The sequence below is a fragment of the Choloepus didactylus genome, chromosome 2 (assembly GCF_015220235.1).
Source record: "Choloepus didactylus isolate mChoDid1 chromosome 2, mChoDid1.pri, whole genome shotgun sequence".
Taxonomy (NCBI): Eukaryota; Metazoa; Chordata; class Mammalia; order Pilosa; family Megalonychidae; genus Choloepus; species Choloepus didactylus.
Window position 1 is genome coordinate 225,054,106 of NC_051308.1, and position 22,145 is coordinate 225,076,250.

At 54.0% G+C, this 22,145-nt stretch overlaps 1 protein-coding gene across 1 annotated transcript in view; it reads left to right on the forward strand.

Moving 5' to 3' along the window:
* Positions 1 to 531: 531 nt before the first annotated feature.
* RUNX3 (RUNX family transcription factor 3) overlaps positions 532 to 22,145 on the forward strand; it is a 59,451-nt gene continuing 37,837 nt past the window's right edge. Inside the window, exon 1 of the mRNA XM_037828138.1 lies at positions 532 to 658. Within this exon, the coding sequence (XP_037684066.1) occupies positions 601 to 658 (58 nt within the window). The 5' untranslated portion in view covers positions 532 to 600. The remainder of the gene's footprint in view (positions 659 to 22,145) is intronic.

Below are 22,145 nucleotides of genomic sequence, written 5' to 3' on the forward strand. Positions count from 1 at the left end.
ACAGGGCCAGGCTCTCGGCCGCCCCCGGGGCTCTGAGCAGGAGCTGGTTGGCTCCCTGTCCTCCCCACCCCCTGGCCACCCTCGTACCCACTGGAGCCCGGGCTCTGTGGAGGGGTAAGCCTCATTCATTCATTCATTCCCCTTGGCGCTGGTGCCCAGCCCGGCTCCACTCCCACTGCCCCTCCGCCCTGGCTGCTGAAGGCCCCTTCCCGCCATCTAATGATACACTCTGCGTACGCTTCTGTTGAAAATTTGTGGCTAGACATTCCTGTGGGACTGGGAATCCAAATTCTTGGGTACAAACAGAAACTTACTTTCCTTGGGGATTTTTTTTTCTCTCACTCACACACACACACACACACACACATACACACACACACATACACACACATCACTCTTGCGTTCTTTCCTTTTTTCTTTCTCATAGCAGTAGGGGGGAAAAAGAAGCAAAACAAAACAAAAAACACACAAAAAAAGGACACCCCACCACACGGCTATTATTTTCAAAAGTAGCTAGGAGAAAATAAAACAACAGCCAACCAAGTCAACCCCAACCCAAGCCCCCGAAGGGCTGCGTTCTCGCCTTCCTCAGAGCAGGGCATGGCATCGAACAGCATCTTCGAGTCCTTCCCGACCTACGCACCGGCCTTCATCCGTGGTGAGTACCGACTGCCCACAGCCCCGGGCCAGCCTCTCGGGTGGGTTGCTGTGGCGAGGCCACGGACCACGGACCACGTCCCTCCACCGGCCGCCCTGGCCGCTTCCTAGAGCATGGCCCAGCTCCCTAGATCCACTGGCCTCTGACAGCCTGAGGGGGAAAGAGGGATTGGTGGCCTCCGTGGTCTCCTGCGGTGGGACCTCTTTGTGGGACTTTTATCCCCAGCGGGTGGGGACAGTTAGCGGCAGGAGTGATGAATTCCGCAAGACCTCTAGACCTCAAAGGCCAGAGGGTCCTGGCACGGAGAGGATGGGGGGTATCCCTGGAACTGGCGGCCCCCCGCCTCACTAATGGGGCTCCCGGGCCCTGCAGGCCGTAGCCCACCCAGGAAGCTCAGACCCTCTGCTCTGGGTGACACTCGGTTCTCTCGGAGCCAGGCCAGCTTCAGAGAGGACCGTGGGAGGCAGGCGGGGAACACAGTGCACTTTAGGATCTGGAGATCTTCCTGAGGACCATCCCCCACGTTTTCTGTGAAGTCCCTGCGGTAAGGGAAGCAGAGGGAGGGGAAGGCACCTACAGGCTTTTGTTGAGAATTTGTGCAGCACTGGGCTGCACTGGAGCTGGACCCGCCTGGGGAAAGCAGGCCTCAGTAAAGTTTGTGGACCCGGACACAGGAAAGAAGAAAGGGCTTCTGGGCAGCGCTGGCCTCTATTCATGGTCTGGAGAGAGCCAGGAGAGAACCAGAACACTGCATTGGGTCCCTCCTCTGGGGCAGGATTAGGGGATCCCCCACCTGGAGCCTCTGATTGAGACTGGATCCTGAGGGGAGACTGCTCCTGCCTGGGTCTGGCCCTGAGGGCCAATGGGCCCAGCCTCAGATCACCAACCCTCTGCTGCCTTCCTCCTCCCAGCGGGAGCCCAGGTGGGTCTGGGGCACCTGAGATTGGGAGCCGGAGTCCCTGAGTTTGTGTCCCAGCTCCAGGCCTACCCTGCTGAGTGGCCTTGGGCAAGTTACTTAACTTTGTTGTGCCCCTAACAAAGGACCCTCTGGCTGTGACATTCTGGTCATCTGAGGCTGGGGTGGGCTGAGACTGTGGGCTGGGGTCTGTACACAGGGACCAGTTCTCCTCCAGAAAAGAGGGGCTGAGGGGGGTCTAGAACTACAGGATTTGGGGACAGTGGTGCCGCCTTTTCTCGGCCGAGGTGGTCAGCTGAGACTTAGAAGCCAGTCTGTCTGTCCTGTCCATCTGCCTGTCTGCCTGTCTGCCTTCCCCACTGCTGGCCAGTGGAGCAATTCAGAGCCAGTCCTTGGACTGGGCAGGGACCCGGGCACATTTGGGGGCTTGTGGTCCAAAAGTTTCTGCAAGGGCTTGTCTGAGAGTGGGGTTCATTCCTCTTTCCCAGGGTGGGGCAGGCCAGGCAGGCTGCAAATGGGGACAGGATAAGGGGAGACAAGGGGCTGGGGCTGGTGACAAGCTGCAACCCAGGGTCCAGGGGCTGAGAGCTGAGGCGGCCTTCCTTCAAGCTGCTGTGATTATAACGCCGTTCCCTTTGTAGTCGGAGCTAATTAAAGGCAGTTCTGTGGCAAGAAAATAAGAGTTTATAAAAACCATTTGCTGAGTCTTTGTAATCTGTATTTCTCCCTCTGAGAGCAAGATGGAGAAATGTAGGGTTTAAGACAAAGGAACTTTGGGAGACAGCCCTCCGAGGACAGGCTCTTGATGCCCAGGGACAAGAGGCCCCAGAGGCAGGGGGCCGCGGGGCAGAGTGGGCTGGTCCCTGGTCAACAGCGACGTAGAATGTGTCTTGTAGGCCAGGTCCGTGGAGGGACCTCGGGGCCTAGGGCCTGGGGTGAGAGAGCTTTCCCAGCAGCCAGGAGAAGTTCTGTCGACACTGAGAACCTCCTCCCTCCTGCCCTGCTCTATTCCCCATGCTCCGCTTAAGGCCTTCCCACCCCAGAGCTCCGTCCCCTGAATTCTGTCCCCCAGGCCCACGGGGCTCCAGTTGCCAAGAAATCCAACCTCAGGGTCCTCTCTGCAGTGCTCCAACTCCCACTGCCCCACGCAGGGTCCTTAGCCTGTTTTGTGCCATGGATCCTTCTGGAATCTCATGAAGCCTACAGATTCCTTCTCAGCATCATATTTTTAAATGCATAAAACGAAGTCCAAAGGACTACAAAGGAAACCACATCTATTGAAATATAGTTATCAAACTATAAAAAGCAAGTTGGTGATATAGTGAACGGGGTGCTTCTTGGGGAACACATTGAATAACAAGACTTCGCAGTGGGTCTAAAAACTACGTCATGGTGAAACAGTGATAAGTATAAATAATATCTCAAGATAATCCACGACAACTGTAATGATACCGAAAAATGTCTGTGGAATGATTTCCATTGGTGATAAATCACTGTGGGAGAAGATGCTAAGTTTCAGTTTGAGGTTAGTGAAAGGAAAGATGTCATTTTTTCCCCATCCGAGTTGACAGACCCCCTGAATTCTCTGCAAATTAAGAACCCCAGTCTACAGTGCTCTCCTCTCAGAGTTTTCCTGGGTTGTTCTATTGGTTGTGGGTTTAACAAAAGGACCCAGATAGGTCTCCCTTCTTCCTCCTCCTCCTCTTCCTCTTTACTGCGTCTTTCAGATGCTGTCCCACACCCATCCCTCAGCAAGGTGTGACGGAGTTTCCGTGAGTCTCAGGACATCACACACTTCCAACACACACGGAGAGCTTTCAAACTCCTGGATCCCCGATTCCCACCTCAGACTGTGGAATTGGAACCTTTTGGGGTGGGCCCTGGGTAAATGTAGTTTTGAAAATCCCCCAAGTGATTCTGACACAGTCCAGCCAAGCTTGGGGACCAATGGCTGGGAGCAAGTGCTGTGTGACTCCATGAGAGTCACTTAACCTCTCTGGGTTGCCATATTATCAGTAAAAGGATTCAAAGCCCCTCGTGGAGGCCCAACCCCCAGGACAGCCATCTCTCTTTCCCCCCACCCCACCCTAAGTGTGGGTCACCAGCCTTAACACCGAGCCCCTGCTGCCTAAACTCTCCCTGTAAACCAAGGGACTTCTCTTGTTTTCTCGGGCAGGACAGGCTGGTTCATCCCCCTGCCTCCAGGCATCTGCATTCAGTAGAGAAGCAGGGCCTTCCCCGGGGCCACTTAGAGGCACAGGACAGAGGCCTCAGTCCCCTGAAGAGTCTGACCTCTGGTTCCTAGCGTTCCAACTCCTGCCACCCGCCACCTCCCCTCCTGGTTTCTCACACTTAAAAGAGCCAAGGGCATTCATTTTGAGCCAGGGGACCAGAACCTCCCTCAGTTCACTATGGAGAAAGGAGGTTTGGGAAGAGGGTAGAGCAGTACTAGATTCCCACCCTGGAGCAGAGGGTGAGGAGGAGAAGAGAAATGGGCAGTGCCTAACCCAAAGAGCTGGCACACTGACGGTGGAATCTCAGGCACTGAATCATGGAGGGCACTAGAGGGCAAAGGAGGCTCCCACAAGCTCCTGTGCACTCAACCAATCTCCATTCTTCTCCCTGGGATTCTCCCAGGAGGACAAGGACGACATTCCCTCTGCTTCACATGTGGGGAAGCTGAGAACTACTAGCTGTGACTCACACATTTTGTGTGACTATGAGCAAGTCCTTTCTGCTCTCTGGGCCTCAGTTTCCCCATTTGGCAAACACAGACAATGACCTGGAGGATCCCCAAGGGCCCATCCACAGCTCCACTGAATCTGCCCCACGAGGCCCTTCTCTGCACCCCTAAACCACATCCCCACTGACAAAATCTCTCTCCTCCACTGACACCGAGGGTGGGTGCCTCTCCAGGGGGGGGAGGCCATGTGGCCCAAACTGCCACATGCAGGATTTAAGGGTACCCTGGGGAGGCAAAAGTTTTCATGTAATTTCATGTAATTTCACTGATTCCACAAAAGTTTATCAAGGAATTGAGTGCCGAGATTCAAGCTTGGGCTCTGGAGTCAGACTGTCCGAGTCCAAATCCTGACTGCTATTTACTAACTGTGTGGCCTGGGACAAGCTACTCCACCTCTCTGTGCCTCTATTTCCTCATCTGTGGAGAGAACTAAATGAGCTGATTCACGCAAAGCCCTCAGCAGAGTGCCTGGCACAGAGTAAGGACTCAACAAATGCTGTCGTTCTTTTTCCTACTGTGAGCCTGGCCTTGCACTGGGAGCTCAGGGTACAAGGGTGACTGGGTCAGGATCTCGCCCTTGAGGCACCCACAGTCTGGGAAAAGAGACGGGTACATGGAAAAACACACTAGGGTATGAGGAGTGTTGTGACGGGGAAAGAACACAGGGCTGGGGAGCTCAAGGAGGAGCCCTGGCCCAGCTTTGGGGAGGAGAGAGTGGCTCCCTAGAGGAACAACGTGCAAGCTGCGTCTTGCAGGATGAGGAGTGGTGGAGAAGGGGAAAGGACGTCCCAGCCAGAGAGAATAGTCTGGAATGGTATGGAAGGATGAGAGGGTTCTGGGGGCCCCACAGTGTGGCTGGAGGGCTCAGGGTGGGGCAGGGGCGCTGGAGGATGACGTGGAAAAGCCGTTAGCCTGTGCTGGGCCTTCACTGTCCGGCCAGGGTTCTCGTCGCAGGGGCTGGGTTGTTGGCCAGCGGCTCTAGCCCTGAAGATGCTGAGGAGAAACAGAAAACGAAGCTCAGGGATGAGGCAGACCCACATGGAGGCGGGCGGTGGACAATATGGCCCTGGACACGTCTAGTTGGGATGGTCTGACTCCGAGGTCACTGGACCAGGGCAGAAGCTGCTGAGAACAGAGTGGGCAGTAGTGGGCAGGAGACCCTGTGTCCTTTCCTAAGGTCCCAGTGATGGCTGACAACAGGGGACCCTCCTGGTGTTAGCATTGAAAGTCACGAATTGAGGGAAACCCCTCAGTTCTGGGCAAGCTGAGACAGGTGGTCACCCAAAGTGGCTGTGTCCAGGGAGGTCCCCCCAGTGGCTCCCAGGCCCAAGACGTGAGCGAACTGGCCACCAGCCACCTCGTGCCCACCATGGCGCTTGGCTGGCGCCTCGTCTGCAGGGCCCCATAGATGGCGGCTCCCAAAGCTGCCCTGCACACACCCACCTCCCCAGACCACCCCGCCTGTCCAGAACGCCCCAAGGCTGGCAGGGCATTCCTGTGAGCCCCCCACTGCCCACAGGGTCTAGGCGAGCCTGAGCCGGCCCCACACAGTGGGACTGTGTGTCCAGGCCTCCCCCGTGCCCACTACAGCCGTCGGCCCCTAGCGGCTCCGGTGGCCACACAGAGGGCCCATTGACTCCTCAGCCCTGAGGTGGCCGCATCAAAGCTGAGGCTCGGTCACCTGGTGGGGGGTGGAGTACCGAGGGGAGACGAGTGGGGAGATGGATGTCCCTGCATGGCAGGGCCTGCAAATCTGACCTTCCAGAAGGCTCTGAGAGGCCGAGAGAGAGCAGTGTCTGCTGACCCCAATCTTGCTGCTCAGCCAGTCCAGAGTCCTCGATAGGTGGGGAAGCTGAGACCGGGGCCCCGGGGCCTGGGGCTCGGGAACTTGGGGGCAGCTCAGGCACCAACTCTCCCTCCTGTCTCCTGAGGAAACCTCTTCTGCAGACCCTTCCTCAAATCCGTCACCCAGGCTGGGCCCCTCTACCAGGAGGAGTCACCCACAGCCACCTGCAGCCACCAGGAGCTCTGACCCAGTGAGCATTCCCTCCTCAGTGCCTGCCTTATTTGGTGGAAGTAAAAGGGAGCCCCCCTGGGAACCATATACTGGGGGAAGCCCCCGACACAGAGAAGTGGGCTGGGAGTGAGGCTCAGGCCACACATTGAGAAGGAAAATGAATAAGGAGAGTAAGCCAACTCAAGGACGTTGGTGCTGGGAGGCAGAGTGCCACCTCCTAATTTTATAGGTAGGGAAACTGACATCCAGAGAGGAGTGTGGGCTTGTGAAAGCGCAAATCCAGTAGCAGGAAACCTGATGTTTCTCGAATACCCAGGGACCCACCACCACCTTGCACAAAGCTTAGAAGTCAAACCAGGGCTTAAGTTGTTTTGTAGCTGTGTGACCTGGCTACCAGGCTAATTAACCTCTTTGTGTCTCAGTTTCCTCCTCTGTAAAATGGGGTGGTAACACTGACCACGAAGGGTGGTTGCAAAGAGGAAATCTGTCCCTGCCCCTAAGTCCTGCACCCGGCACCTCGTCTGCAGCGGGTGCTTGCTCAGTCTGTGCCCACCTCCAGATCCATGTGGACCTGTTGGTCGCACTTTGGTTTGATCGCTTGCCACTTGGCAGATGTTTCCATGTCTCACTCCCTTCTGCTCCTGCTCCAGCTCTGATATCAGTGCCAGAGAGAGACTGTAGAGGGTCTCCAGGCCCCTCGTCAGTGGCTCCCTTTGATGAGGAGATGACATCAAGTGTGGTTATGAGCCCAGGCTGGGGCCGGGCCCCCCCCACTTCCTTACTGTGTGGCCTTGGGCCAAGAGCTTCGCCTCTCTGCCCTCAGTTTTCTGGTCTGTAAAATGGGGAGAACTGACAGCCCCCACATCAAGGCTTTCTGAGTGGATTTATATGAGATAATGTATATCACATGCTCAGCAGAGGGCTGAGCACAGAGGCAAGTCCTCCATAATATCGGAAATAATTGCTATTTAATGTTCCTCCTCCGCCTCTGCACAAGGCACCTCTGACCTTTGGGAGCAGGATGGAAAAGGAGAGAGACTTTCTCCTCTTTGGGTCCAGCTTAATGGTGGCTTCCTCTGGGGCACCTTCCTTAGTCTCTCCCCTTCTCCTTCCCAGGCCTCAGGGGTGCCCCACGCTGCCCTCACACACCCTCACCAACACATGTCGAAAGGGGTCATCTTCACGGGGCCTCCCAGAAAGGAAGTGGTCAGCACTTCTTGCTAAACTGATATAGGAAAGGAAGAAAGGATGAATGAATGAATGAATGAATGAATGAGTGAGTGAGTGAATGAATGAACCAACAACCAACCAATGACTGGCCAGCCTGAGAGGTTTCCAGCTTCTCCCCTCACTTCCCCCATCGCTGTCTGGCTTTTTCTTTGCAATGTTTGCTGGTGAGAGCCGGAGCACAGCGTCCAATCGGCACAGGCAGTGAGAAGGTTTAAGTTCCTCTTTGGGTTTTTTTTCATGTCTGGGAAAAGTGTTTTTGGCAAAAGGTTCAGACTTCTGTGTGGGTGGAAAGGGCAAAAGTCTTTAAGTTATGATTTGCAGGGTGACCAAAGTCAGCACCCCAACCCCTCTTCCCCCCAAAAGCATCCCTCATTGAGTGACACGACAACCGGTGACTGAAATCCCACCACGAGCACTCAGGCAAAGGGGACAAAACGCTGCCCACCTGGCTTTTTTAAATGCAGGCCCCTCCTAGTCACGCACACCTTAGCATCCATGAATCCACCTGATCTGCTCACCTTTGTGAAGAGGAGAAAAGTGGCTGGGTGTGGAGGAGGCAGGAGGTATTGAGGGAAACGAAAACTCGGAGAGTCCAAGTGGAAAAGAGAGCAATAGGAAATGAGGTGAGGGGGAAAAGGAAGGTCCATTTTGGTCATGCCCCTGTCCCCAGACCCAACTCACCTGGGTGCCTGGCGGCCAAGGGCCAATTCCCCACAGCCCTAGGCACTGCCCCCAATGCTCAGGCAGAGCCTAAGCTCTGCCCCACCCCGTGGAGGAAACAGGGGTAAGGGGCCAGGCCTGGCGAGGCCCCACCCACAGCTCTGAGGACCCACATATAACAGGGCACGGCAGCAGGTCCCGGATGGTTAGAGTGAGGAGCCCCGTGTTAGGGGTGTCGGGTCCCTGGGGAGAGCCTGGTTCCCCCACATTTCCTGTAGAGCAGCCACACCCCTTCCCAAGTGGAAAGAAAGCCCCCTCTGAGAAAGAGGCAACCTCAGGGAAAAGACTGGAAGGAAACACATGCAAATGTCTGCAGCAGTTAAGGTACCTGGTACAATTATGGCAGGGAGCCTTTTATTTTTTGATTGTTTTGGTTACTGTGTGTTTTCCAAACCTTTAAACACTTGCTTTTAGATTTAGGGGAGTAAACTTTATTTTTAATTTTTTGCAAAGAAAGAAAGAGAAAGGGGCAGTCCCACCCTCTCAGGGCAGGGGGCTGGGCCTCCCTCAGCCCGGGGCTCCAGCCTGGGGTGGGCCTGCCCCTGTCCGGCCCCGGCCCAGCCAGCCACCCTTCGTCTCTGTTCCTCTTCCCACATCGCTGTGTCTGTCACTGTCCTCCCTGGTCCTGTCCTGTCAGGCAGTGGAGCAAGGGCCTGCCTGGGTCGGGCAGAGCCGTGCATACAGCAGGTGCTCAAGAAATGCTGGTGGCCTGCGGCATGGTCCACAGGGAGCTTCCCTAGAGAGACAGGGCTGATTTCCCTGATGCTCACATTCCCAGTGCCCAGGTCTGGGGCTCAGTGGGGGTATGTGAAGCGGGGGGCGTGGGTGGTGGGTGGTACAAGATGGTGCTGCTGAGGCATGCAGTGGACACTTACTGAGCCTCTACTGCATGCCAACACTGTTCTGAGCCATGAGGATTCAGCTGCGAACAAGAGAGCGAAAGCCACCTGTCTGCCTGGAGCCAGCATTCTGGTGACGTGCGGAAAGAGGCTGTCTCAGGAGATACGCCAATGAGATAGGCCAGCACTGCAGTTCTTGGTTTACAGACAGAGAAACTGAGGCCCAGAAAGGGGTGGGCCTTGCCCAGGCCACACAGCCAGGGTGCTGCCAGGCCTGTTCTGAGCTCTGGGGCCCCTGAGGCCCAGCCCTTAGCGCACCCCTGGCCACCGACCTCCCATGGGCTTGTGTCCTTCCTATCTAGTTAGAAGCACAGCCTTCTGGGACGTTCTGCAGATGCTCTAGCTAAATCGTCAGTGACCTTGTTAAATGCTCAGGATGGCAACACATGCTGGGCATTGCCACCTCCACTGTAGAGAAGAGAAAACAGACTCGGAGAGAGGGCAGGACCTGCCCAGGGTCACCCAGAGAGGACGTGGCAGATCTGGGCCTCAAGTTCAGGCAGACCAACTCCAAAGTGCAGCTCTGCCTCTGAGGACTGATCTCCTTGTTCCTGCCTTAGCATCGATGGCTGTCCCAGACCTCAGGCGTGCTCCTTGCTTATGACAGAGGTGCTGGAACTAATATTTAAGAGGAGAAAGGGACGAAGGAAAGGGAGACGCGTGTATTGCTGACTTGATGTATGCCAGGCACTGTGTTGGTTCCTTTGCAAGCATATCGTAAAAACTCTATACTTAACCATGTTATAGGTGTTACTGTTATTATTATCCTTACTTTATGTATGGGGAAACTTAGGCTCTGAGAAGGGAAGTGACTTGGCCAAGGTCATGCAGCTAGTAAGTGGCCAAGCCCAGATTCATGCCAGGGTCTGTCTGACATCAAAGCCAGCCCAACAGAACTCCCTCTTCTGCCTGGCTCACATCAAACTCATCGCCTCCATGGAGCCCACCCAGACTCTTCCAGGCTTGTCCCCCTCTATGCTCCCGGAGCACCTCCAGGCCCTTCTCCACCGCTTCCAGAAGTCTGTTCTAGAGAGGTGGACTCTGATGTGGGTTAGGCAGATCTAGGGCAGAAGGGAGCATGGGCAGCCCAGACAGAATGGGTGCCACGAGCAGAGGTATGAAAGAAGGACTGAGTGGAGGAGGGTGCAGAGAAATGAACTGTGAGCCAGTGGGTCTGTGGGCTTGTGGGTCCTGTGGAAGGGCCGAGGCAGAGGAGGCTGAGGGGGATGGTGGCCAGGCCCCAGGCTGGGTGTGGACTGGGAGGCAGTGGGGGTCCAGACGGCCTCTGGACTGGACAGTGATGTAGGGCAGGATGTACTGGGGCCGCTCTCTGAAGTAGGCCGGCGCAGTGTGGGCTCTGAAGGCATGTACGTGTGTGCGGACAGCAGCCACAGGGCCTCCCGCACCCGCCCTGCTCCAGCTCCTCTCCAGACACACAGCTGAGCAGCTGAAGTGCGCATGTTCTCACGCACATAGAGGGCCCCATGGACGGTTGTGTCTGTGGTCTGAGGAAGACAAAAGGGGAAGGATTCAGAGTAGTAAGAGGAATCCTACCCTGAGGACAATCCCTGGGATCATAAACATATGATATGAGGGCCCCGGTGCAAAATGAAAACGTGGGGCCCCTTGTTCAACAATCATTGGGAACTTCAAGACAACGATCACAGAGCATCAAATGAAGCGCGAGGCCCTGCTAAGCACAGGGCTCCGTGTGACGGCACAGGTGGCACCCCTCCAGACAGCCCTGGGCCGCAGGGGCCCCCCCGCCTGAACATAAACCTCTGCTGGCCTTTCCTCCATCTGTGCTTCATTCCTTGGACTTGTGCAGACATCTATTCTTTGTGGAGGCACAATTTTTAAAAATAATAATAAAGTAAGCCTTGGGTGAGATCAGACCCTGAAGATTTTAGAACCAGTAAGAACATTAAGGAACACCTGACTCCAATCAGCATCCCCAGGCCAGGTGCCTTTTCTAGCGTGGAATACCTGCAGGCTCTGAACACGCTTAAAATAAACTGTCATTTCAACACCCAGAGAAAACCACTATCATGGTGTATTTCCTTCCAGTCTCTTTACTCTCCGTGTCCTCTTTGTGCCTCTCTGGGGCCTCTTCACCCACTGTGGGAGGCCACAGAGAAACATGTGCCTACTGAGAGCCTCGTCAAGAACATCAGTGGTTATTATACACATGTCAGGATACGTCTAGGAAGAGGCTAGAATAGAACTTTCTGCAGTGATGGAAACATTCTATACTTGCACCATTCCCTAAGGTAGCCGCTACCGCAGGTGGACACTGACTACCTGAAATGTGGCTAGTGCAACCGAGGAGCTGAATTTTAAATTTTATTTCATTTCAATCCATTTTAATTTAAATCACCACCATGTGGCTGATGGACAATGCAGGCCCAGAAGGGTGTGTGCCCAGCTGTTAACCCAGGTTATCTCTCAGGGCAGGAGGATGAGTTTTTCATTTCCCAACTCAAAATGTTCGGCAAGTTTTGTATGCGATGAGCGTATATTGCTTTTGTAGTCAGAAGAAAGCTACTGAAGATTTTAAGTTTTTAATTCATTCGATCGGTACAAAAGGAAAAGAAAACACAGTTTAGATTTTTAAAAGCAAATCACCGGGGAAGACTGATCCTGGCAGAATGGGATCTATTTTTATTTTTCCTATCAATGTGCGGGAGAATGAATGTGGGGCTTAAAACCAGAAGCTGTGCATTTGTCTCCCAGATCCATAACTTCCGGGCTGTGTCGCCACTTAACCTCGGTGAACCTCACTTTGCTCATCTGTAGGATGGGGATATTGAAGCTCCTGACCTCCTCAGGCTGCTGTGAGGACAGAATAGGGCGATGACAGTGAGAACGCAGGGAGCAGCAGCACAATGAGTGTTGCTGGAAATAACTTGTGCAGCGATGGAACCGCACGGCGCTTTGAGGGCATCACTCACAGCTCTCCCTGTCCCCCACCATTTCGTAGAAACCAGGAAATGAGAGCTGGCATTTCCCAGTGTGTGTCCAGCAGGTGCTAACAGGTGTGGCGCAGAAAGAAAGAGGACACATGGCCAAACAAGATTGGGAATGTCTGTATCAATACTCAACAGACTTTTTTGCTGCAGGATTCTTCAGAGCCATTGATATGCTGATGAGCAAAGGGGCTGGCATGCTGCAGGGCTCGCTTTGGGGAGAAGCCACTCTAGGTGGGGCTGTTAAATCCCCCACTGGCTATGGGCGCTTGGACTGGAGGCTTGCCAGGGGATTATCTTTTCAGGAACCTGGGAAATTGTAGGTGACTCAAAAGGAAAATTTGCCAGATCCTAAGTACAAAGAGGAAAAGTACAAATTTGAAATTAATAAATGTGTAATTCACTGTCTAGAAAACAGAAATTATGTCAATTCAACTCTTAAATGGTTATAAAAATATTAGCAGCACATGCTTACATAGCTCTTGCTATGGGCTAGGCACTGTTCTAAGTGCTTTACATATTTTTGCTCAGTTAATCCTCAAAACGATCTATGAGGTAGACGCTATTATTAAGCCCATTTTATATACAGGAGAAAACTGAGGCCCAGAGAGGTTAAGCCACCTGCCCAAGATCCCCCAGCTGGGGTTCAAGTCCAGGCAGCCTGCTTTGGAAGCTGCACCCCTCACCGCAGCATGGCAGCTGCAAGTTAATCGTGGTTTCCTGGATCAAGGAACATCCCTCAGCTTCCACTGTCCCCCTTCCTGGGACGGGCTGGCAGCACTTCCGTGAGCCTGGCTCATGTCTCATCCAGCCACTTCCAGAAAGGCCGGAAGGACCCAAAGGTAGGGGAAAGCCAGTCAGAATTTGATCTCTGCCACTTTCTTGCTGAATCTTTGGGTGAATCATCACCTTCTCTGGGCCTCAGTTTCCCCATCTGAGCAATGGGCCAGTGATCCTTTGAGGCCCAAGTAAGGGGAGGTTTGTAAAACCCAGCACATGGCCCACATGGAACGCACCTGATATTTGGTAGTCCTCTTATTCTTCCATCACCAGTGCGAAGCTGGAGAAACTGAGGCACGGCAGAAGCTCCAGGAGCACCCCAGGAAGCTGGGCCAGAATCCCATGGCCAGCCCAGGTCCATGTGAGGCACACACACCCATCTGGCAGGTGCCATGTTATTCTTCTCCTCAAAGCCCCTCATATGGGCAACTTGTGGGGGCCTCTGGGCTCCTCTCCTAAGCCCTCCAGTCTCCCTGGGGCCCTCCCACCTACTGCAGGTCCTGCTTGATCCAGCACCATGCCCCAGGCCCCCTGTCCTGTCCTGTAGAAGCCCCTGGAATTCCCCTCTCAGGGTCCCTCTGGGGGGGAGAGGCATGCCCCCAGACATACCCCTGCCCCTGTTCCTGGACCCCTATGCTTGCTTGGCTGCACACCTCTCCCCTCTGACAACAGAGACACCCACCCACCCCAGCCTATTAGCTTTGACTGTGTACCAGGTACTGGGCTTGGCACTTCATATACATCGCTGCTGATTCTCACAACCCCCACAAGCTAGGTATTTTTGTTCCCATTTTGCAGAGGAGCAAAGTAAGGCCCAGAGATTAAGTCACTTGCCTAAATTCACACAGTTTGTAAATGATGGAGGTGGGGGTTGAACCCAGGATCTGCCAGCCACTGCCACAGGGTATCCCTTCAGCATAGTCGAGAGCACAAAAGGCAGCATGTGCTTGACTACACACCCACACCCCCCTGTCCTCCCTACCCACCCCCCAACATGTCAGGGGCTTTATTGCTGGGGTGGGAGCTGAGTGGCTGACCCCCCCATCTGATTTCCCTCCCTCGGGCCGGGCCAGCTGCACACGTGTGCAACCTGCACAGGGCCCCGAGCTCAGAAGGGAGCCCTGCGCTTGGGGTTTAATGTTCTGCGGCTGTCATCCTGAAATTCGCGGTGCTTTTCTCTTTGAATTGTGCTTTGCAAGTGGAGTCTGATGGGCTGGGGGAGCAGGCACAGGGGCTGGGGAGGGGATCTCAGCAGCCTTCTCCTCGCCCCCCACCACCTGGCACCAGCACTGGGGGAGGGTGGGAGTCAGGTGCGGATGCCCCACACACCTTTTGGAGTGGGGCCCCTGGGTGTCTGCACTAGACGATGAGTTCCCCGTGCCCCAGGGAGCGTGGCTTTAAATAGCAAATAAAAAACACCAGGACAGGTCAAGAGAGAGTTGGCAGAAGAAAGGAAAAAGCTTTTCCCCTGTTTTTTGAACAAGAGGCCCCATATTTTCTTCTTGCTCTGGATCCCACAAATTGGGTAGCCGGCCCTGCCCTAAGAGTTGGGGGGACATGCAGGTCCCCAAAAGACATGGGGCAGGTGGGGGAGGGAGCCCAGCCCAGACATTCCCTGTTGCTTTTTTCCAAATGAGAGGAGGGGGCAATAGCTTGGGACCCCTGGGAGGGAAAGGGGTGTCCAGGACCCATCAGGAAGAAGGGGCTGCAGTGTGAGGAGTTAGGGGACGTGGAAGCCCCTGCCAATGGTCAGGGCCTTGGCCTTCATGCTCTGAGCTGTGCCATGCTGCCTAGCAGCTGCCAAGAGCAAAGGGGTACCAGCTCAGAATCCTGCAGTGGCCCCAGGCCCTGAGATGAGGGACACCCTCTGCCCAAGCACAAGAGGGGAGAGGGGCTTCCACATGCTCCTATAGCTGCCCAGGGTAGGCCTGAGGTGATGATGGGCTCCTGATGGCCCCCTACCCCTGCCCAAGTGGACCACAGGCCTGAGGAGGCCACATGGTTGCAAATGAAAAGCTTATTGACTAGGCTGTTGGCTGAATGGGGGATGGAGGCACAGCCTGTGGCCTTCCCCTGGAGCTCAGGAGCAGCCAGACTAGGGCTCAAGGTTGGAGCTCAGTGTGTGGCCATTTAGGGGCTGAGCCTGGGGCCCTGCGGACCTGAGAGCAGGGCCTCGGCTGCCTGGTTCATGGCCGAGTCCCCAGGACCAAATGGGACGTCCGGCTCATAGGTGCTCAGTAAACACTGCTGAGGGAGCGAATGAATAAGCATGGTTTGCTGGGGGAGCCAAGGCTGGAGTCGAGCCCTGGACACTGGAGAGGATTTGCACTTTCAAATTAGCCAGCTGTCTTGACCCTGCCACTTAATCCCAGAAAGAGAATTTTACTCTCCCTTTTACCGTTTGCCTGTCTATAAAACGGGTACACATAAGAGGACTCACTCCCAGGTTGTTGAGAGAATTTGCTAAGGTAATTATTTAAGGTGCTCAGCTCTGCAAGTGGCCACGGGAAATGCTCAGTACCTGGGAATCAGTATTAGGAAGCCCTGCAGAAACCAGCCCCCCCACCCCACTCCCCCAAAGATGCACATGGGGTTCACTGGTTATGAGATTCCAGGCTTTAACATGTTTTATATGCTTTCTCTGTATTTTCCAAGTTTTTGTGCTGTGCTCATATTACTTTTATCACTTGGGGGAAGAGATGAGGGACTCAATGTTATTTATTGTCAATATTGCTTTAAATAGACAATGAATAAAAGAAGACAAGTCACAGTCAGCTCCCTTTAAGCATTTGCTTGGGTCCCGCTTCCAGCGCCCTGATGACATTTGGCTCCTGTGTCCTCTGCCTTGGGCATCCCTACCCCTCGTGCACCCCTCCCCCTTGCGCACCCTGTCTTCAGGTTAGACCAGCCCTGGGCTGAGGAGGTGTGCCAGGGCCCAGCAGAGCATGGCTCCACTCTGTGTGCCCACCAGCCCCACAGTCACCCCACCCCACACACACACCCTCAGAGGCTGTGCCTGACTTTTCAGGAACCCACGACCACGGGGACTGAGAGACACCTGGTGGGGGGGGTTGAGGGGGGCCCCGGGGGCCCCGGCTTTGCCCCACCCAGGCCGGTCCCACCTCTCCCATGCTCTGGCAGAACAATCCCCATTGCCTGCCCCAGGCTTCTGGGCAAGGCTCCCGGGAACCCAGGACTGACAGACAGAGGACAGAATGGAGGCCCTGGCTCGGAAGGAGGTTTTCAGCTGGGAGAGGACTCAGAGACGTCCAAAGGGGACCCATCTTCTGACAGATGAGGAAACTGAGGCCGGGGAGGAGGGTCCTGCCCAGGGTCACTCTGTGGGCAAGAGGCCAAGCTGAGAGCTCCCTCCAGCCCACCCCAGGAGGGGGGAGGCAGAGGAGGTGCACAGCAGACAGGGCAGTGAGGAAGTCTTGCCCTCATCAAAACCTCCAGGCTTTGGGGCCTCATCCATCAAACAGGATCACTCAGGGACCTTCCAACTCTGATGATCTGATCTGCTGGGAGCTCTGGAAGGCTCCGGGGAGCTCCAGGTGAAGTCCACGCAGCACCCTGGGTGGTGGGGGAAAGAGGATGCAAATAGGTAGCGTCCCCAGGGGCCTGGGTTAACCCCCTGAGCTCATCTCTGGCCTCTCCTTCCTGTAGGGTAGGTTAAAAAATAGACTCCCATCTGCCTAGGCTGGGCCAGGCCGGGCTCCATCCGGGGCTGTCAGGGCCCTCCCAGCCCAGACTGGGACGGAGACCTTCCTCTTCCCACCCCCCAAAGACAGGCTTGGCTGCCTGTGGTGAGACCACCCATCTGGCAGCGTTCTGTCTCCCTTTGACTCAGCACTGAGTATTGCCACCGCTCTGAAGGCTGATATCTGAATACCTGTGCTCCCATTTTACAGACAGAGAGAGTGAGGCTCAGCGACCACTGAGGCACACATCAAGCCAGGAGAGGGGGAAGGATCTGTCCACCCAACTTTTAGGCCAGAACCCTGTCCTTGCATACCGGTGATGGTGGCACCGTGTCCCCTTCAGGTAGCAGGCAGCAGGTGTAGTGGGACAGGGTTTTCACGCCCCTAGACTGCACAGCTCCCCAGGCAGCACTGTCAGTCTGCAGAGGTGTCACACAGGAGTCAGGCAGGCCCAGGGTGGACTCCAGATCCCCCATTTCCCTGCTCTGTGACCCCAGCCAGGCCATTTGGCTTCTCAGACCCTCAGTGTTCTCATCTGTAAGATGGGAGATGGCCATCCCTACCTCCGGGGTTTATTAGGAAGACATACTGAGATGCAGAGCCTGGTACACAGCAAGCTGATCCATGCTTCATTAACAAGTGTGATGTCTACACGTCTGGTGACCTGGGGGCTGCTTCAGGTAGAACTGAGGGTATGAGATGGAAAGGAGCCTTTGACCTTACTGTGGACAAATGGCTGAAAAAATGGGTATTTTCAGCCCTGGCTGGAACCAGTGAAGCCTCAGGTATAGACAGGGCTTTTGTTAGGAGGAGGTTGAATGATCCCCCCGGTTCCTGTCTAGCCGAGAAGGCAAAGCAGCTGGAGGGAGAGGGGCTGGGAGGCAGCATGTTGGGTGGGCCACGTTGAGGCCCTACTCAGGGCCTGCACTGGGCTCCGCAGTCCCAGTCCTGGAATTTGTCTTACCGGAGGAATCAGGGACAGGGCCAAAGTGTCCCGACAAGGATTGTTCCTGCAGTGTCTTCCTAACTGGCCAGCTATAAGGCCGTGTCGCTCAGCCTAGGGAGCCTCCCTGCACCCCCAGCCCCACCATACCTAGTCAGCAGCATGCTCACCCCTTCCCACCTGGGGAGAGGAATGAATGACATGGGAACGTGAACAAACATCGGTGAGTTCCAAAAACAGGTTTAAAGCAACACGTACTCTATATTCCCAATGTTATAAAGAAAGGAAGAAAGGAAGGGAGGCAGAAGAGCAGGGAGGAAAGAAGCTGAAGCTATACATACAGTAAGAATACCAGAAGGCTAAAACCAAAATGTTTTTGTTCTGGGTGGCAGGAAAATGGTGGTTTTAATTTTCCTCTTCATAATTTCATTATTTTCCCATTTATTTTAATGAATGTGTATTATTTTTATAATCAGAAAAAAAATGTGTTTTGTTTTAAGAGTTGGGGATGGGGGAGTTAGGGGTTGTTCTTCCCTTTTCATAGATTCTTTAGACCCAAAGCAGGAAAGATGGTCATTCATTCACTCATTCATTCATTCATTCTCAAATGCTTCTGGAAACCTCCCAGAGTCAGGTTCAGTTCTAAGTTCCATGGACAAATAGGTGAAGCGACCCATCTTGGTCCTCAGGGAGGTCACAGTCTGGGAAGTAAAGGACACGTCAGCAAGTCCTTACGATGCCACTGGATAAGAGGCCATGCGAACAGCCAAGAGAGAGGGGCCAAATCTTCCCAGGAGTGCCAAAGACAGTCTCACTCACAAAGGGGGGAAATTTAGATGGGACTCTGATGTACAAGCAGGAGTTCTGCCATCAGAGAATGGGGCAGGGCACCCCCCACAAAGTCATGTGAGATATTGGAGAGAGAAGATCCACCATGTGGAGGGGAGCAGGTTAGGAGATAAAGCTGGAATGTTCCAAGAGTCAGGTTTTGCAGAGGCCTTGCATTGCCTAGGTCTGCCAGCCAAAGGTGATGTAACCTTGAGCAACGTACTAAGGCTCCCGGGCCTCAGTTTGCTCACCTGAAAAATGAACTAATGACCTCATTGGATTACTGCAAGGATTGGGTAGTTAATAACTATAAAACATTCGGATGGTGCCTGGCATACAGGAAGGGCTATGAAACTGCTTTTATTATTTGCTATTATTTACACTTTATTCCCATCAGCATTTTGGAAGCTGAAGAGGATTTTTAAGCTAGAAATTATTTACTTACTTACTTATTTAATTTGACAGGTATTTATCAAGCCCCAGTATATATCCAGGCACTGTTTTAGGTGCAGGGATAGAGTTGATGATAAAATACAAGATGCCCAGATTATCTGAATTTCATATAAACAAGAATAATTGCAATATTTGGGTCAATTTCATAACTAAAATCTCGTTGTTTAACTGAAATTCAAATCTAGCTGAATGTCCTATATTTTTATTTGCTAAATCTGGCAACCCCAATGAGGGATACAACACCAAATAAAACATAGTCCCTGCCCTCCTGGAGCTGACATAATACGGGGGGAAAGAGGCAATTCATGAGTAAGGTATTATTCATCAGACAATACATGTACTGAAGAAGCATAAATCAGGGAAGGGGGGGGTATTAGTTTCCTATTGCTGGCATAACAAATAACCACAAACTTAGTGGCTTAATTCAACACAAATTTATTATCTCACAGTTCTGAAGGGCAGAAATCCTACAGGGGTCTCTCTGGGCTAAGATCAAGGTGTTGGCCAGGCTGGGTGCATTTCAGAAGACTCTAGGAAAGAATCTGTTTCCTTGCCTTTTCCAGCATCCAGGGGCCACCTGCTTTCCTTGGCTAGTGGCCCCTTCTTCCATCTTCAAAGCCAGCAATGTTGGGTCAAGTCCTTCTCTGCTGCCATCTCTGGTTCTCTCATCATTTTCCATGGCCACATCTCCTTCTGACTGTCCTTTCCTGCCTCTCCCCTCACTTGTAAGGACCTTTATGACTATGCTGGGCTACCCAGCCAATCCAGGATAATTTCCCCATCTCAAGGTCCTTAATGTTCATCACATCTGCAAAGTCCCTTTTGTCATGGAAAGTGACACACTGTCAGGTTTTGAGGAATGGGACATGGGCATCTTTGGGGGCCATTATTCTGCTGACATCAGAGGGTTGGAGGAGACCTCTTGGAGGTGGGAAGGACCGGATGAAGGGGGGAGTGGAGCCACGCAGACAGGGCTGTGAGGGGCTGTCCAGGCAGAGGGAACAGCACGTGCAAAGGCCCTGAGAAGGGGTGTGATTCATGCTTAAGGACCAGCAAGGAGGCCAGTGCAGCTGAAGCAGGGTAAGGAGGAGAGGGCTGGAGGTGACAGGGAGGTGGGAGGGGATATGTCATGCAGAACCTCATCAGGACTAATTTAAAGGGGCCCATTGGTGATGCCCTCCCCCCTCCTGGCCCTCAACTTCCCCCAAGCTCCCTCCCCCTGCAGTACTGTCCTATCCTGCTAAGCTGATGCCCACCCCGAGAGTACTCACATTTAATAGGAAACTCTGTGAGGCCCAAAGGGCTGAAGTCACAACGGTGACACGTCAGGCACAGTGACAAACAGTGAGGATATTTTAGAGTGGGGAGGGGTACACTGTGCCCTCCCACAACCCCTGGGAATCAACAGTCTTCACGCATCAAAGACCAGACTTTATTCAGAGAGTAACCTTGGGCAGGTTCCTTAAGCTCCCTGAGCCTCAGTTTTCCCATCTGTAAATGGGGAGATCGTAAAACCCACCTCCTAGGGTGGAGTGAGGATAAATGAGTTAAGCCATATAACAGGCTCAGAACCATGCCAGGCACACACAGGGAGCGCTCAGTTAACTGTGAGCTGGGATGCTGAAGATTCTAACACACTCAGAATCCTGAGGCTCAAGTCTGTGACCCTGTCCCCAGGAGTCTGACATTTGCTGGCTGTGGGATTCCAAGTCTCCAGAGCCCCCACAGCCAGAGTGCCCCCATTGCCCTGGTCTCCCCCACGTGCTGGGTGGCATGCCTGCCCCACAACCACAGGAAAGCCCTTCCCCTGGGGCATCCCACACCTGGGAAAACCGGCAGCCTGCCCAGCGCTGGCCCCACCCGGTGGCTGGAACACCAGGCAAGATCAATGAAGCCCGGCTCAGCTCCCGGTGTGGCCACCTTGTTCCAATCAGGGTTGGGCGCCTTCCTCTCTGGACTCCCCACCCCAGCCCCGAGCCGCTGCACCCTCCCAGGCCCTACCCAAGCTGCCCACGTTTCCAGCCCCGTGACCCCTGAGGAGTGGTGCCCACGCCCGCCTCCACAGTGGCCACAGCTTGCCTGGATTTGGGCAGTTAAAGAAAATGCTGGCTGACGGGGCGGGCACCAAGGAGCACCAGGCTGGGAGGTAGGGCCTGAGTATGCTCCCCGTTCTGGCATTCGGGTGCGTGGTGAAGCTGCATGAGCCCCTCCCGTCTCTAGCCTTGGTTTCCTCAACTACAAGCCGGGCTGCTCAAATCTACCCTATCAGGTTTGCGGGGCTGTCATGGGAGAAGGAAGCAAAAGAGATAAGAGCTAGAAAAGAATAAAGGGAGGCAAGTCACAGTCAGCTCCCTTTAAGCATTTGCTTGGGTCTCGCTTCCGGCGCTAGAAGAGAGTTTTAGAAACTGTGGACATTGGCAATGCGGGGTGGAGGGGCAGGCGGACAACTTCGGGTAGGAGAAGCCAGCTCTGCTGTGCTTCCTGCTCCCTTCCTCTGTCTGAGTCCTCCCCAGCCTTCAGCCTCAGCTCAGAAGTCCCCTCCTCCAAGGGCCCTTCTTTGGCCACCCAGTCTTAAGTACTAGTGACAAGCCCCTCTCCCACCACCCACCAGTCATTCTCTCTTTACTCCAGTCCATTTTCTTCAATATCCAAAGACAAGATCAAATACTGTTGCTTGTTGATTGATTTGCCTCCTCATTTATCTTCTGTCTTCCCTACGAAGCTCCAAGCTATCTTGTCCACTGCTGAATCCCCAGCACCTAAAAAACACCCGGGACATAGTGTGTGCTTGATAAATGTTTGTTGACTGAATGCATCTTATATCTTCTTTTCCTTCCCATCCAGTCTCTCCCCCACCTAAGCACCGAGCTCCCCAAGGACAAGACTGGGAACCTTTCCCCAGTGCTCCTGGCCAGGGCCCAGGCCTCTGTGAGTTAAAAGAAAGGGCCTCCACTCCTGATTTGACTGGGACCCAGATGTGGGGCAGTGGGGGAACTCAGCCCAACCCAGGGTCTGAGTACACTCTAGGCTCCCCTTCTGGAAGTCCACTCAGGGCAGCCAGAGATACAGAGGCACAAGGTGATAAAGACCACATTCTTGCCAGTGACAGATTCATGCCAACAGCAAATGACAGAGTGGTCCAGTGTCTGAACCTATGTCCTGGACTTGCCAGGAGAGAGACATATGAGCCTTTATCTGGCTCTGCCCACATCCACAGCACCTCCCCAATGCCACAGGCCTGGTAGGTGAGAGGAGTGCACAACTCATCACACAGGGTTGGCATCACTCTGG